Raw genomic sequence first — 15,527 nt, 5'->3', positions numbered from 1 at the left:
TAATATTACTGATGTTATTTGTAGGCTCGTATTGGTATTTGGCAGCTACCGATCAATTTTTATTCAAAATTAAAAACATTTTTATTTTATATTTAGTCGGTGTTGTTAGTGACTGACTGAATAATAAAATATGGGATAAATGGTATTTATGGCACATGGGCATATCGTACTGATAGCCACCTTCCCAAAATATTGAAGAAAATCAGTTTTTTTTGTGTTATTTGGTGGCATTTTTCAGTTTACTTTAAAAAAAAAAGGCAAAATGGAAACCAAATGCCATAATGATCAAAATGTAGGTTTATTGCAAGTTTGTATATAGTACATCCATGTCAAACATAATAAAGCGAGTTCTCTACAGTTATATAATAATGTTTTTTGTGTCATATATCTGTTTGGCTCAGAATATTGAGAAGAGAGAAAGTGATGTGCTTACCTCTCCTGGCTCCAACACGACTAAATAACCATTGGACTAACTGTTGGTCAGATACTAGATTATTAGTACTGTGATGTCATAATGGTTCTCTAGCAACAAGCTTTCCTGTTGGTGATGTCATAATGGTTCTCTAGCAAAAACAGCTGTCCAGTTGGTGATGTCATAATGGCTCTAACAATTTTCCAGTGTTTGTTGTCATAACGGTTTCCTAGCAACATCAGCTTCCCAGTTTTCTCTGATTCTTTTACCTTATAAGGAAATAAATGATAGTAAAGGGCCAATGAGCCGTTCCGCATGCAGAGGATGACATATTAAAGTGGGTAGAGGGTGGGATTAAGAAAGGATTTGTTACTGGGGACATGTATCTCCTCCAGGGCCCCCAGCTACGTCTCCCAAGCAAAACCTGATTGTATGTGGCAGCCATATTTGCAGGCCAACAAGGAGTAGGCGGTTTATCCCTTATGGGTGGGGGTTAAGCATATCTGGGGGTGTCCTGGAAGGATCAAGGGCACAGCCTACAGTGTCCCAATGTATCAGTTGGGGGTGATGGGAGTTATGGTAAGGCTCAGTGGCTCAGCAGGGAGTTTAATGGCGTCACCCAGCACTGGGATAGTATAATCCAAACATTGCTTCCTGGTCTGATGGTTGGATCATCCTGATGTCACAGGGTTGGCAGATGAGTAGAAAACTGGTATATGAAATACATTTTGTATTCTGAATTCATTCACATACAGAGGCTGGGAATTCTGAATAAATGAATAGCCAGGGGACAGACACGTTACATATTAACTTAATTAAAGTGGATAAAGGCGTCTTTAGATCACCCCCCCCCCCCCCGCCGCAGATGTTTCAAATGTCCATTGAAGGCAACAAATGGCCAGTAAGTAGAGTTCTCATCACATACAAGAGATCACAGTATCAGTATTACAGTTGGTACAGGGATAAATTCTTGCCCAATTGCCCCATAGTATCAATAAAGAAACACACGCTCTTCTGAGCTTCATTTTATTTTGCTATTCTGTACCCAGAGCTGTTTATATGTCACAATATGGAGTTGATTTTGGGAGAAACTGGATTGAGGGGTTAGAGGGACTGGATGTGAATATAAAGAGCAGTGGAGCAGCTGATAGTTACAGACACTGGGGTAAATGGGACAATATACTCACCGCCGACAACTCTTTCTCTCTGTGGGACCTTCAGAGAAGAGCCGGCACCTCCCTGGACTGTAACTCCAATACATTTGTAGGTCAACACGTTGTTCTGAGCCCATTGGCACCATCTTGTCGCTGCTGCTGTGCTTAGATATTAGGCTAAACCTGGGCAGGACATGTATAATTAGCGGGGCTCAATAAAGGACACATTTAAAAAAAAGTGCAGTTTTGGTCACGGAAATGTGGCTGCAGCCATTGTGTGAATACAGGCCATTTATTCAAGTGTATATTCAGAAAAAACAACATTTTGTAGGTACAGACCCATAGGACAAACTCTGTGCAATTTTAAATACAATAGTCACGTTTACCCCCCAATGTAGCATTTCCCCCTGACTCTGGGAAGGAAGGGGGGGGGGAAGATGCACCAAATCTAACCCCAATATGATCTCAAAATTAATTTTCCGCTTTATGGCAGCTACTAAAAAAGCCCTGTTTCTGTTCTAGATTTTAGAGTTTACCCCTCCATAAATCAATTTTAACACAATTAACCCTATGCTGGCAAGAGGCCATAAAAACGAAATCAGAAGAACCACATCTTAAACTAAGGTTTACTGATAATTAGTCTCTTTATTTCCATCAAGTGGACCCTCGGCACAAATCTAAAATTTTGGAGCTGTTACAGGTTTAACTGTTTTTTTTCTTGGGCAGCTTTAGTGGCTGTGTGTCAACATAAAACTTTTTGATCATGTAATTCCACCATGCGAGGTTTGATTTTCTGTTGTTCTGGTTATTTAATTTCACTTTATGGGTTTATTGGCTCATTATCCTGCTATAATGTAGTTCCGGTGCTTATATTTATATAATGTTATATACTCTTGTCATATAGGCTACATGACTTATGCATTTATGTAATCTTATTGTGCTTAATATGATCTGTTAAAACGTAATTCTTTTATGTTTAGGAAAACCCAATAAAAATGATGAAACACAGAGAAGATGAGCCAGATACAATTGCCGGCAATGTGTTGCACTTAAAGGGGTTGTTCATCTTTAAATGAACTGTTAGTAGGATGTAGGGAGGGATATTCTGAGACAATTTGCAATTGGTCTTTATTTTTATTATTTAGCTTTTTATTCAGCAGCTCTCCAGTTTGCAATTTCAGCCATCTAGTTGCTACTAGGGATGCACCGAATCCAGGATTCGGTTCGCCATTCGGCCTTTTTAAGCAGGATTCGGATTCGGCCGAATCCTTCTGGCTGGCTGAACCAAATCCGACTCCTAACTTGCATATGCAAATTAGGGATGGGGAGAGAAATCGCGTGACTTTTTGTCACAAAACAAGGAATTAAAAAATGTTTTCTCCTTCCCACAGGGTTCGGATTCGGTTCGGTATTCGGCCAAATCTTTTGTGAAGGATTCGGGGGTTCGTCCGAATCCAAAATAGTGGATTCAGTGCATCCCTAGTTGCTAGGGTCCAAAGTCCCCTAGCAACCATGCATTGATGTAAATAAGAGACTGGAATATGAATAGGAGAGGCCTGAATAGAAAGATGAGGAATAAAAAGTTAAAGGGGTTGTTCACCTTTAAATGAACTGTTAGTAGGATGTAGGGAGGGATATTCTGAGACCATTTGCAATTGGTTTTCATAGAAATGTACTGAGAAGCTGGAGGGCAATATTGGGGCAGATTTAGAGGAGGAGGGGCTGGAGGGCCCAAACAAGTGAGAGGCAGTTCCACTGCTCCATAACCCACTTTAGCCAACACAAATGGTCACAGATCATTTAGATACATCCTTTTTTTTTTAAGCTAAACGTTCCAGATACAATTCCTGGTTATTTGTACTACAGACAAAAAATGTCCACATTTTGCAATTTTCTTAGAATGCCACTTCTAAATCAAAACTAAAAGTATATTTTCAAGGTGAACTGGCCCTTTGTGTGAGGAAGGTGGTCTCATTGTTAGTTCTAAAGAAGTACCTGCCAAAGCATCAGCTTTTCCATTTACAAAATCCTTCCTGGCAGTATTTGCGGCGGCCATGTTTGTATTTGCTGTCCCACCTACTGACCCTGGGCATCGTCACTGAAAGGGGCCGAGTGCAAGCTGTCTGATCCAGTCTGTGCCTGAAATAAAAGACTTAAACAAGGAGAAGAGTGAAAGTGGCTGCTGACAGTATCACCTAGAGCAGTGATCCCCAACCAGTAGCTCATGAGTAACATGTTGCTCCCCAGCTCCTTGGATGTTGCTCCCAGTGGCCTCAAAGCAGGTGATTATTATTGAATTCCAATTTTTGGAGCATAAAATCCAGGTGTACTGCTAAACTGAGTCTCCTGTAGCTACCAGTCCATATAGGGGCTACCAATAGCCAATCACAGTCCTTATTTGTCACCCCTAAGGACTTTTTTCATGCTTGTGTTGCTCTCCAATTCTTTTTACACTGAATGTGGCTCCTGGTTAAAACAGGTTGGGGGCCCCTGATCTAGAGCAAAGAAACTTCCAGCCAGTGTGCAGCAGCCTGGCCCCTGACTGGCTGGCCCCTGTGGCTAGTGCCCCAGTCCCTCTGGACGGCAGTTACCAGACATTACTTTTTATCTAAAGAGGCTGTTCAATAAACTGTCGACCACGGGAACAAATCACATTAGTGGAAGGCACCTTGTTTTATGACACTTTCTGCATTTAGTTGGCTAATGATATGGGTCTTTATGAGAGGGCCGCATTAGCTGCCAGGAAGCACCTCACTTCGTTAGACGCGTGCAATTAAACAGCTAATAAAACCTTTCATTAAAGCACTGCACTCGCTACAGCCACACGTCGGAGCATTTCCATGAGCAGCAACAGGAAAATCTTATTGATAAGCCTCTATAATATTTTTACTGATTGGCCTGGTGCCCTTTAAATAATATTTGCTCAATACATTTATCGTTTTTTGATCCTTCAAGAACAGAACAGGAGGGTTTATTAATGTGAACCTGCCAGAACATAAGAGGATCCGTCACTTGCACTGAAAGTTTATAAAAGATAGAAGTTTAGAAAAAGTTATGAAACACAATCCAATATTATATGAGATTTCTGTGAAAGATTTCCCTGCAAAATGAAGGGGGATAAATAAACCTATATGTGCAAAGGCTGGGAGACGGGGAGTGATATAAAAAGAAAGTGGTATATATATTACAATAAATTATTGAGTTTTGGAAACGGAGTGCTGGTCCTCTTTACAATTATTTATATATATATATATATATATATATATATATATAAAGAGATCAGGGCAGGGGTATATATATATATATATATATATATATATATATATATATATATAGATATATATATATATATATATAGATAGATACATATACAGATCAGGGAAGGGGTTTATATATATATATATATATATATATATATATATATATATATACACACACACAGTGGCGGAACTACCGGGGGAGCAGGGGGTGCGAGTGGGCCAGGGCCCGCACCCCCTCAGGGCCCCCCGGCAGTCCGTTCGCCGCTAAAAATGCGGCCATACGGAGGGGGGCTGGGCCCGGCTGCGCGTCACGCACCAGGGCCCGTACCCCTCTAGGATCGCTACTGTATTTATATATATATATATATATATATATATATATATATAGACAAATACAAGATACCTCTGCACTCAACCCATTATCAATATATTTAAGACAGAGACATTTTGTGCTACTGCTACTGAAAAATGCCTTACCCTTTAAACAAAACAGGGATTGTTTGTCCATATATTGCAATATATTTAAGCTGAACAACTACGTCAAAGTCATCCCATATCTGGCCAGTCCTACGCTCAATTTTCATCTGATTCATTAAGAATTCTATGGTTTAATTATACATTTTATAAAAGGGACGAATACGTTTTACCTGCAACTTACTTGCTGCTTTCAAAGTAAAACTCCCAAACTTGGCTGCCCTTTTATTAGACACCAGTGGGATCACCTGACTATAGTTGGAGAGGGTGGGAGCTACAACATAGAGCTGGTCACTGCTCCTGTAGAACTATAACAAACAAGGGAAACTTGTGCTCACCACTAGTTTTTAAAAACATTAGGCGGGGGTGCAATGAGGGTGTGACCACAAAATACATATAGACAAATACAAGACACCTCTGCACTCAACCCATTATCAATATATTTAAGACAGAGACATTTTGTGCTACTGCTACTGAAAAATGCCTTACCCTTTAAACAAAACAGGGATTGTTTGTCCATATATTGCAATATATTTAAGCTGAACAACTACGTCAAAGTCATCCCATATCTGGCCAGTCCTATGCTCAATTTTCATCTGATTCATTAAGAATTCTATGGTTTAATTATACATTTTATAAAAGGGACGAATACGTTTTACCTGCAACTTACTAGCTGCTTTCAATATATATACATATATACACAGATAATACCAAGGAAAGCCAGCACTCTCGAATAGAAAGTTCATATGCCTGGGTCAGGCCCGGACTGACAATCTGTGGGTTCTGGCAAATGCCAGAGGGGCTGCTATAAGGTGCCATAGAAAGTCAGTATTTAGTGGGCTGGTGGGGGCTGTTTGGGCTTCTATGTGGGCTGATTGTAACCCTGTGTACCTGAAATGCCAGGGCCTATTTAAATTCTCAGTCCGGACCTGGCCTGGGTGCAGTATCCATAATTGTATCCACAAGAAATCCAAGAAGATCCACACTCAAAGGTCTTACTATTGAAATAAAAATGTTTTTCAAGGCCGAAACGTTAGGCTGTAAGCTCTGCAATAAAACCATTTTTATTTAAGTAGTAAGACCTGTGAGTGCAGATCTTCTTGGATTTCTTATATACACAGATACATATACAGATCAGGACAGGGGTATATATATATATATATATATATATATATATACAGTATACACACACACATATATACAGATACATATACAGATCAGGGGTATATAGTTATATAAAGGCAAAGTTAAAGGGCAACAAAAGCACCCTGATGTCTTAAAGTGACTAAAACAAGACTTCATAATATTACTGTACATTAAAAGTTACCTATAGGTCATATTGATAGTTTTCACTAATATATCTTCTTTTGTAAGTAATTGTTACTTGAAGTTCCTAAACCTGACTGTTTTACAAATCTGCTGCTGCAGAAATATGGCAGCCCCTTATATAGGAACATGGGCGATCCAAAAGGTAATGTAAAAACATTGGGAAAGCAAAATTACGATAGATTTGAAAGGTTTAAAAAAGGTTTGAATTCTGGAGTCAGTATCTCTTTAAGGGAGCTAGCACACAGGCAGATTCGGGGAGATTTAATTGCCTCTTCTGCGGGGCGACAATCTCCCCGAACTGCGTTCCCCTGCTATAATGAGAAAACGCGGCGCTTCGTTTTCCGAAGTCGCCCGAAGTGTCCTCGTGAGGCAACTTCGGAAATCGAAGCGCCGCGAGTGCATTGGCGCTGGCGTTTTCTCATTGTAGCAGGGGGAAGGCAGTTTGGGGAGATTGTCGCACCGCAGAAGAGGCGATTATTCGCCAGGCGACTAAATCTTCCCGAATCTGCCCCTGTGCTTGAATCCTAAGAACAGTGGTTTCTAAGGCGGGGAGGATAAACAAATTTTGGGGGGCCCAAGTGCAACTGTCTATAGACTTGTGGTTTAGGGAATGCCCACCACGAGGCATGCAGGAGAGTTCTTGTCAAGGATTCTGGCATTTGTGGAGACAAGTTATAGTTTCCAAAACCATAAAAAAGACCCGGGAGTCTAGTGATGTGGCCGTACCAGTCTCCTAGTGTTACTTAACTGCACAATTGAGCTCTAATCTGGCAAATGAAGTGGAAAATTGGTGTGATTGACTGATCATTGTGCCGGTAAGATTAGGAATGGCTTTTTTTTTCCCCCTCGGGTCATTTCATTTCAAGATAGGTTGTTATCAGGAGCCGGCTCCACGTTCAGCAAGTCCACTCCATAAACACAAGCCTTTCCATGTTCCTACAATTAATAAATTGATGTTAATTAGAACACAGCAATGTGTGTTTTCCACCAGATCAGCTCAATGGGGCCTAATGAAGCGAGGGAGCATGGAGAGCTGGCGTGCTTCTGGGAGCCAATAGGAACTCTCGGCTGTGCATATAAAACCAGGCTCCATGTTTATGAAATGGATCTGAACCGGTTCTGGACACAGCTAGAAGTAAGTAATGGGTTTTGGGAACATTAAGTCTGTTTTTGTGCATTACCTCCAGTTGATTGACAGCTACATGAACACTAGGAGGGACCTATAGATCAGTTCGTAGGCATAGGGACATGAACGAGAGCCCCCTCTTATTCCATTTATATATATATATCAATGACAGTATAATGGCACACTCACAATGTCACTGACATAATAGATATTGATGACGTACCTTAAGTAGGAACCCCAAAACTTTGTACGGGCACCCCTTTTCTAAGAATCCGCTGTCATCAGGGTGGCTCCATATCCGGTGTTTAGGGTATCAGACGTTGCATCTAAGGTTCAAAAGTTACAGTTTAACTATGACATTTTTTCGTTTGCAGTTTTCGAAAAAAAAAGAAAATGAGGACCCTGAAATATGCCGCTTTCCTTTTAACATTTATAACATTCAATACTGCCCAAGCCGATGAAAATAAAATGAGGTAAGTGATCTCACCAGTGTTTGTTCCCCTTTAAATGAACTGTTAGTATGATGTAGAGAGGGATATTCTGAGACAATTTGCAATTGGTTTTCATTTTTTATGGTTTTTCAGTTTTCTGAGACAATTTGCAATTGGTTTTCATTTTTTATGGTTTTCCAGTTTTCTGAGACAATTGGTTTTCATTTTTTATTATTTGTGGTTTTTCAGTTTGTTAAGCAGCTCTCCAGTTTGCAGTTTCAGGAATATGGTTGCTAGGGTCCAAATAACCCTAGCAACCATGCATTGATTTAAATAAGAGGCTGGAATATGTATAGGAGAGGCCTGAATACAAAGGTGAGGAATACAAAGTATCAATAACAACAAATGTGTGGACTTACAGAGCATTTGTTTTTTACATGGGGTCAGTGACCCCAATTTGAAAGACGGAGAGAGAAGGCGGCAAATGATTAAAAGATTCTAAAAAAAAGAATAAATGAAGGCCGGTTAAAGAGTTGTTTAGAAGTAGCCATTCTATAACATACTAAAAGTTAACTTAAAGGACCAGTAACATCAAATTTTTTAAAAAAAAAATGTATTTGTATACTACAAAAAAAAACACCAACTCATATTAAACTTTAAAATCGCAAAGTTTTTATTTAGATATAACTTACTGAATCTCCGCTTGCGCTCCTCTTCAGAAAAGGCGATTGGACGATCCATCGTGTGGCGCTTGATTTCTCCTCCCTGCCTTCCTTATAGGAGATATCCAGGGAGAAGAAATCGAGCGCCGCACGATGGATCACCCAATCGCCTTTTCTGAAGAGGAGCCCAAGCGGAGATTCGGTAAGTTATTTCTAAATAAAGACTTTGTGATTTTAAAGTTTAATATGTGTTGGTGGGTTTTTTTTTCCGTAGTATACAAACAAGTTGTTTTTTTGTTTTTTTTTTAAATTGTTTGATGTTACTGATCCTTTAAAGGTGAACCGTGCCTTTAATGAATTCACATGAATCCTCCAGTGCCTGTTCTTCATCTAGAGACCTCTTCTCCTCTCATAATATCTCTACATATGTAAATAAGTGATATCTGCTTTGCCTGTTCTTACCCAGGGATCCTGGGCCTGCCATAGGAATATGTAACTCCGCTTCCTTTCATAGGAGTTCATACAATAAGACAATATGGATGACAGTTTGAAACTGCCACCCAGTTAGTCTGTGTTCCTCCTTAAAAGGGGAAGCATTGCTTTGAAAAGAAGATTGACTGGCAATGCCTCAAGCAAGAGAATATGCCAACGCTCAGTAAAAATGTGGTTAATTACAGTAATAGACCATAAAACAAATGATAACACTACAAACGGCTGCAGCTCTAGAAAAAGCAAAACTTAAACACACCATCATCACCGCGCAAGACGAGAACTCCGCGGCTCTGAGCTGATCCCCCCCAATTTCTCTCTTTCTTTTTTTTTGGCAGAGCGACTGTAGATAACGAGAGGCCGCAGCCGTTACAGAGGAGATACTCGGAGGCCATCCTCGCCAGCGATTACAGCAGATCCGTGGATAATATGCTCAAGAAGAACTTTGTCGACTGGTTACTTGCCAGAAGAGAGAAGAAAAGCGAGTAAGATTCATATCTATCAATATACGGTATATATGTAACATGAAGAAAGAAGCACATTGTATTCTATGCAATATATCAATATACTCAAAGCTGATGTGAGGATCTGCTTTTAAAGGGGTTAGTTCACCTTTAACTTAACCTGTATTCTGTTACAGAATGGCCAACTTTCAATTGGGCTTACCTTTTAATCGTTTCTGAATTATTTAGATAGGTATAAGAAGGGGTTGGATGGTGTTTAGCAAGTGAGGGAATACAGGGATATGGGAGAGAGCTCATAGTACAAGATGATCCAGGGACTGGTCCCATTGCCATTTTGGAGTCAGGAAGGAATTTAGAAATTGAAGAGGCTTCAGGTGGGGTCTTTCACCTTCTTCTGAATCAACTGGCAGTTAGGCAGGTTATATATAGACTTAAGCTTGAACCTGATGGATGTGTGTCTTTTTTAGGGATGCACCGAATCCACTATTTTGAATCCCCTAAAACTTGGTGAAAGATTCGGCTGAATACCGAACCGAATCCTAATTTGCATATTCAAATTAGGTGCAGGAAAGGGAAAAAGTGGAAAAAATTCTTCTTTTGTGCCGATAACTCATGTGCTTTCCCTACCCGCCCCTAATTTACATATGCAAATTAGGATTTGGTTCAGCTAGACACAAGGATTCGGCCGAATCCCTGAAAACTTGGTGAAAGATGCATATGCAAATTAGGCACAGGCCAGGCTCAAGGATTCGGCCGAATCCCGAACCAAATCCTGGATATTTTTTTCAACCTAACTTACTATGTTACTATGTATTTGCCTTTTGACTCTTTACACCAATCAAATGGGGGTCACTGACCCAATCTAAAGCTCTGCAAGGCGACAAATGTATTGTTTTTTTCTACTATTTATCCCTCCTCTTTCTATTCAGGCCTCTCCCATTCATATTCCAGTCTCTTATTTAAATCAATGCATGGTCGCAAAGAGTCACAAGAAAAAGGCAAATAAAAACCAATAGAAAAGTTGCTTCGAATTGACCATTCTATAACATACTAAAAGTTACCTTAAAGGTAAACCACGCCTTTAATAAAGAAGTGTACTATACTGAGAGTACTTGTTGCTTTAGACAAAACACAGTCGGGCCTGCTCCAAAGGCACCAAAAAGCAGACGAGTAAAAACATAATAGTCAACAAGAGAATGATTGTGCTCCGGTACCACTGATGTTGGTAGGAGAGAGGATGAATGTGCTCCTTTTTTCCAGTCCCTCCCAGTCATAAATCTGCCCTTTTATTTGTATGACGCAGTAATACGTCTGAAGCCACCAAACGAGAGGCAGATTTTCAGCTTCCGGATGGGGATATGAAAGAAAAAGAAGCTCAGGAAGGATTTGAGAGGAACGTAAACTACTTCACTGGGCTGATGAGGAACAAGCACAGAGAAAGGTGACCAATCAGGGTTTCTTAACCATTCTTATTTCCGTAGTCCCAAATGAAGCCAGAGACTCAGGGGGTTATTGATTATGCTCCGAATATTCGAATCATTCGTAGTTTTCGGACTAAAAAAATTTATTAAAGCCTCATCTCAAAGCTCTCGAGGTCCTGCATAAGTCAATGGGGAAGGTCCCAGTGTCTGTGCTGATGTCTGTACCGGTATCCGATGATTTCGGGGATTCGGAGCAAAAAACTCAGAAAAATCTTAGTTGTTGAGGAAAACGCCAAACAATTCAGAGTTTTCGGGGAAAGCTCTGAAGTTTTCCCAACCCTATTTTTTCAGGCTTTTTTTTCTTCATAAATAAGGTCCATTCGGGCAGGCAGATCGGATTTTTAAGGGTAGGACTACATGGACGTTTTCGGCGTGATCGGACAAAACGCATGCAACAATAATAAGGTAAGTGAATGCATTGTCGCATGGTGTTGCAGCGTTGATCCAATGCGACACGACTGTGAGATGCTGCGTCTGCATCTGACAGTCTCGTCAGATCAACGATGCGACAATACATTCACTTACCTTATGTCGGATCGCTCCGAAAACCTCCATGTAGTCCTACCCTAAGTTAGACATACTTAGAAAATTCGGACCTTGATAAATAACCCCCAGTGTAGAACTGACCGAGCACCTGCTATTATCTACAGGGATGGGATCCGGAAACCCATTATCCAGAAAGCTTCGATTTACAGAAAGGCCGTCTCCCATAGACACTATTTTAACCATTTTTTTTCTGTGTAATAATAAAACAGTAGCTTGTACTTGATCCCAACTAAGATATAATTAATCCTTATTGGAAGCAAAACCAGCCGATTGGGTTTTATTTAAATTGTACATGATTTTCTAGTAGACTTAAGGTATGAAGATCCAAATTACAGAAAGATCTGTTATCTGGAAAGTCCCAGCTTACAAGCATTCTGGATAACAGGTCCCATATCTGTACTACAGAAAGAAACCACTCATTAAAGGAGATCATGGGACCCACTATAAGTGCCTGGGGACCAATTAATGGGACTAGAGCAAAAAGAACCCCCCCGAAAGAGATTCTGCATATCAGCTAAATGTCACATCTGCAGTAACCACACTATGTCGGTATCTACTATACCTGCAATGATTCACAGGACACAGTTATTATACCCTCCACACAATATTTGTGTGACTCCCATTTGCCCGTGACTTGGGCAAATCTCAAATCGAAATCTGGATAGAGCAAATCGGTAGCTAGAGTACACACCCCAAACAAATGGGTAACTATACATCAGTAACTAAAGTACAGCAATGTGATAGGTCAACCAGTTCTATAGGGCAAGATATGAATGAAGCAGGTGAAGCCTCTGCTCTTCCTCCACGTCACTCTGAGAAACAGGAGCAAAGCAAAAACATGGAGGACCCCCGTGTCTGCAACAAATGGTAAAATAATATCGAATTACCTCTAAATCCATGCACGATTCCTTTCTAAGTCTTCTTCTCGTCAACATGCAGCGTCTACAATGAAGCCAAGATGATGTTGAACCAGCAATTAGTGGATTTACTGATGTTAACGGATCTATGCAAACAGAGGTGCGTATCATTATGATCCCCAAAAACATTCAGCCCCAACTGCTGCTATATTGTGTCCAATGAACTGATCCTCTTGTCATCGCAGGTTTTCTTAATCGTCTCTGGACCTCGGTGGGTATAGATGGAGAATCCACGGGCACATACACAGAAGCAGTAGTTATCTATTTTCATTACTGATTCCCAATGAAACAAATAAAATACATTTCAGAACTCACCTCGTGTTGCTGTTTGTGTGCATATTGTAGATACTTCTCTAGTTCCGAGCTGTAGAAATTGATAATGTCCTGCTACATCAATGGGGACGTTTCAGCAATCCAACTGTAAGAGAACTACCAATTCCTTGAAGCCGGTGGTTGTTGGACCTTTTCAGTTCAAGCCGTTTTCCTTTGTTAGCTCATAAAAAAGTCACAATTATGTTCCAATCATTGCTAGAGACAACATCTAGGAGAACAGGAGATCGTTGCCCCTGCTCCAAGACTCCCCAATGGGCCACAGCCAGAGTTTAGAAACCCCAATGGCAAATGATTCCCATTTTGAGCTTTCCAACATTTCTATTTGATTCATTTAGAATTTGCCCATAGTATTTGCTGTAATCACTACAGAGCAGATGAGATTAACGTGCACAAGGAGCTGGCATTGAAACTGTAAAAATAAGAGCAACAAAGGGGGAGGATGTGCTCAAAATTCCAAACACTCTCATACAGAAAAAGGGTGTGATCGGACATTACATTTAAAGGGGTTGTTCACCTTTGAGATAACTTTTAGTATGATGTAGAGTGATATACTGAGATCATTTGCAATTTATTTGATTTTTTTATTATTGAAGGTTTTTGAGTTATTAAGCTTTTTATTCAGCAGCTCTTCAATTAGCATTTTAAGCAGTCTGGTAACTAGGGCCCGAATTCCCCTAGCAACCATGCACTGATTTGAATAAGAGACTGGAATATGAAAAGGAGAGGCCTAGGATCAGTAATAAAAAGTAACAAGAACAATACAGTTGTAGCCTTACAGAGCATTTGTTTTTTTTTATTAGGGAGTCAGCAACGCCCATTTGAAAGCTACAAAGAGAAGAAAAAGGCAAATAACTATAAAAATAATGAAAACCAATTGAAAAGTTGCTTAGAATTGGTCGTTCTATAACATAATAAAAGTTACTTTAAACGTGAACCACCCCTTAAATCCTTTAAACATGTCATTGAAATTAGGCAAATGCTCTAAAAAAAAAAAAACAATTTCCAAATAATTCTGTTGGGGTAAGGTCACACCTGGAGATTCGGAGTCGCCCGGCGACTAATCGCCTCTTCTATGGGGAGACTATTCTCCCCGAACTGTTTCCCCCTGTCTTCCGCCTGCTAGAATAAAAAAAAAAACAGGCAACTTCCTGAGGCATCTTTGGGCGACTTTGGAAAATGAAGCTCAGCGAGTGCCATGCCACAGGCGTTTTTTCATTCTAGCAGGCGGAAGCAGTTCTTGGAGATTAGTCTCCCCAAAGAAGAGGCGATTAGTCGCCAGGCGACTAAATCTCCCCGAATCTCCAGGTGTGACCTTACCCTTAGTAAACTGATCACATAGTAGAAGACCCAGAAAAGGTTTGTAATCAAAAGTCTAAGATTGAGGCCTACAAAGGCTCAGGGTGCAGAAGCTGCGGCACAAAAGAAGCTTCAGAAGTTTTCAAAAAACTCATGAGGCATGACCCCGATTTTGTGACCATAATAGACTAAAACAGAGCTTTTTAGCCAAGGATCAATACAATATGAATGGTAATGCTCCTCGTACCTTGTAAGACATCATGCCAGATATAAGCTGATAGAAAAAATCACAAGCAGGCAATAGACGTCTATTTAAAGCAAAGGGAACAATATAAAGCTTATATGGGTTTTTATGGAAGGGCAGAGGCAAACGTACCAGACCTACATTGCCATGTAAAGCGCCAGTTGGGGAGTGTGCAAAGGTCAGCATTACTAGACTCTGGAGCAGTGGAAACACCTTCCCTGATTTAGGCGTGGACATCACCACCCTCCCTTGGCCCTGCCCGATATGTTTGGCGGGAAAAGGTGCCAACCCCACACATGGGTGTTTCGGTGCTCCTTGTCGCCCTCCCCCTCACACTTGGCTCATACCATTTCCAGTGCCAGAGTGGGGTGTGGGGGGCACATCGTACACTGCAATTGTGCTCTCCCACTAGCAGGGCCTTGATTCCGATTTAAAGCTACCAGGTTTGGCTTTCTTACTACTAGGCTTGCCACCTTTTCTGTGAAATAATATTTCACAGAAATAAAATATTTTTATTCCTATTAATAACATTGGGATCATATCACTGGCCTTCCTATATATTTATCTTTATTCCCTATTAATTCCCTGGCCTTCCTATATATTTATATTTATTCCCTATTAATAACATTGGGATCACTGACCTTCCTATATATTTATCTTTATTCCCTATTAATAACATTGGGATCACTGACCTTCCTATATATTTATCTTTATTCCCTATTAATAACATTGGGATCACTGACCTTCCTATATATTTATCTTTATTCCCTATTAATAACATTGGGATCACTGACCTTCCTATATATTTATCTTTATTCCCTATTAATAACATTGGGATCACTGACCTTCCTATATATTTATCTTTATTCCCTATTAATAACATTGGGATCACTGACCTTCCTATATATT

General features: G+C 40.2%; 1 protein-coding gene and 1 long non-coding RNA gene across 2 annotated transcripts; one reads left to right on the top strand and one right to left on the bottom strand.

Moving 5' to 3' along the window:
* Positions 1–356: 356 nt before the first annotated feature.
* On the bottom strand, positions 357–3,855 carry LOC121398983. The gene is made up of 3 exons (XR_005964675.1): positions 3,562–3,855; positions 1,600–1,749; positions 357–681 (listed from the first exon to the last, which is right to left on the bottom strand). It is a non-coding gene; the product is annotated as an uncharacterized LOC121398983 (long non-coding RNA).
* A 3,879-nt stretch (positions 3,856–7,734) lies between these two features.
* Positions 7,735–13,055, top strand: gip.S (gastric inhibitory polypeptide S homeolog). The gene is given in 6 exon segments (NM_001097117.1): positions 7,735–7,764; positions 8,130–8,228; positions 9,676–9,822; positions 11,105–11,242; positions 12,768–12,845; positions 12,931–13,055. Coding segments are annotated over 5 exon segments (453 nt in total). The 5' UTR covers positions 7,735–7,764; positions 8,130–8,148; the 3' UTR covers positions 12,941–13,055.
* Positions 13,056–15,527: the final 2,472 nt, after the last annotated feature.

The sequence above is a fragment of the Xenopus laevis genome, chromosome 9_10S, assembly GCF_017654675.1.
Source record: "Xenopus laevis strain J_2021 chromosome 9_10S, Xenopus_laevis_v10.1, whole genome shotgun sequence".
Taxonomy (NCBI): domain Eukaryota; kingdom Metazoa; phylum Chordata; class Amphibia; order Anura; family Pipidae; genus Xenopus; species Xenopus laevis.
The sequence above is the reverse complement of the archived record's forward strand: the minus strand, read 5'-3'. Positions and strand labels throughout refer to the sequence as shown.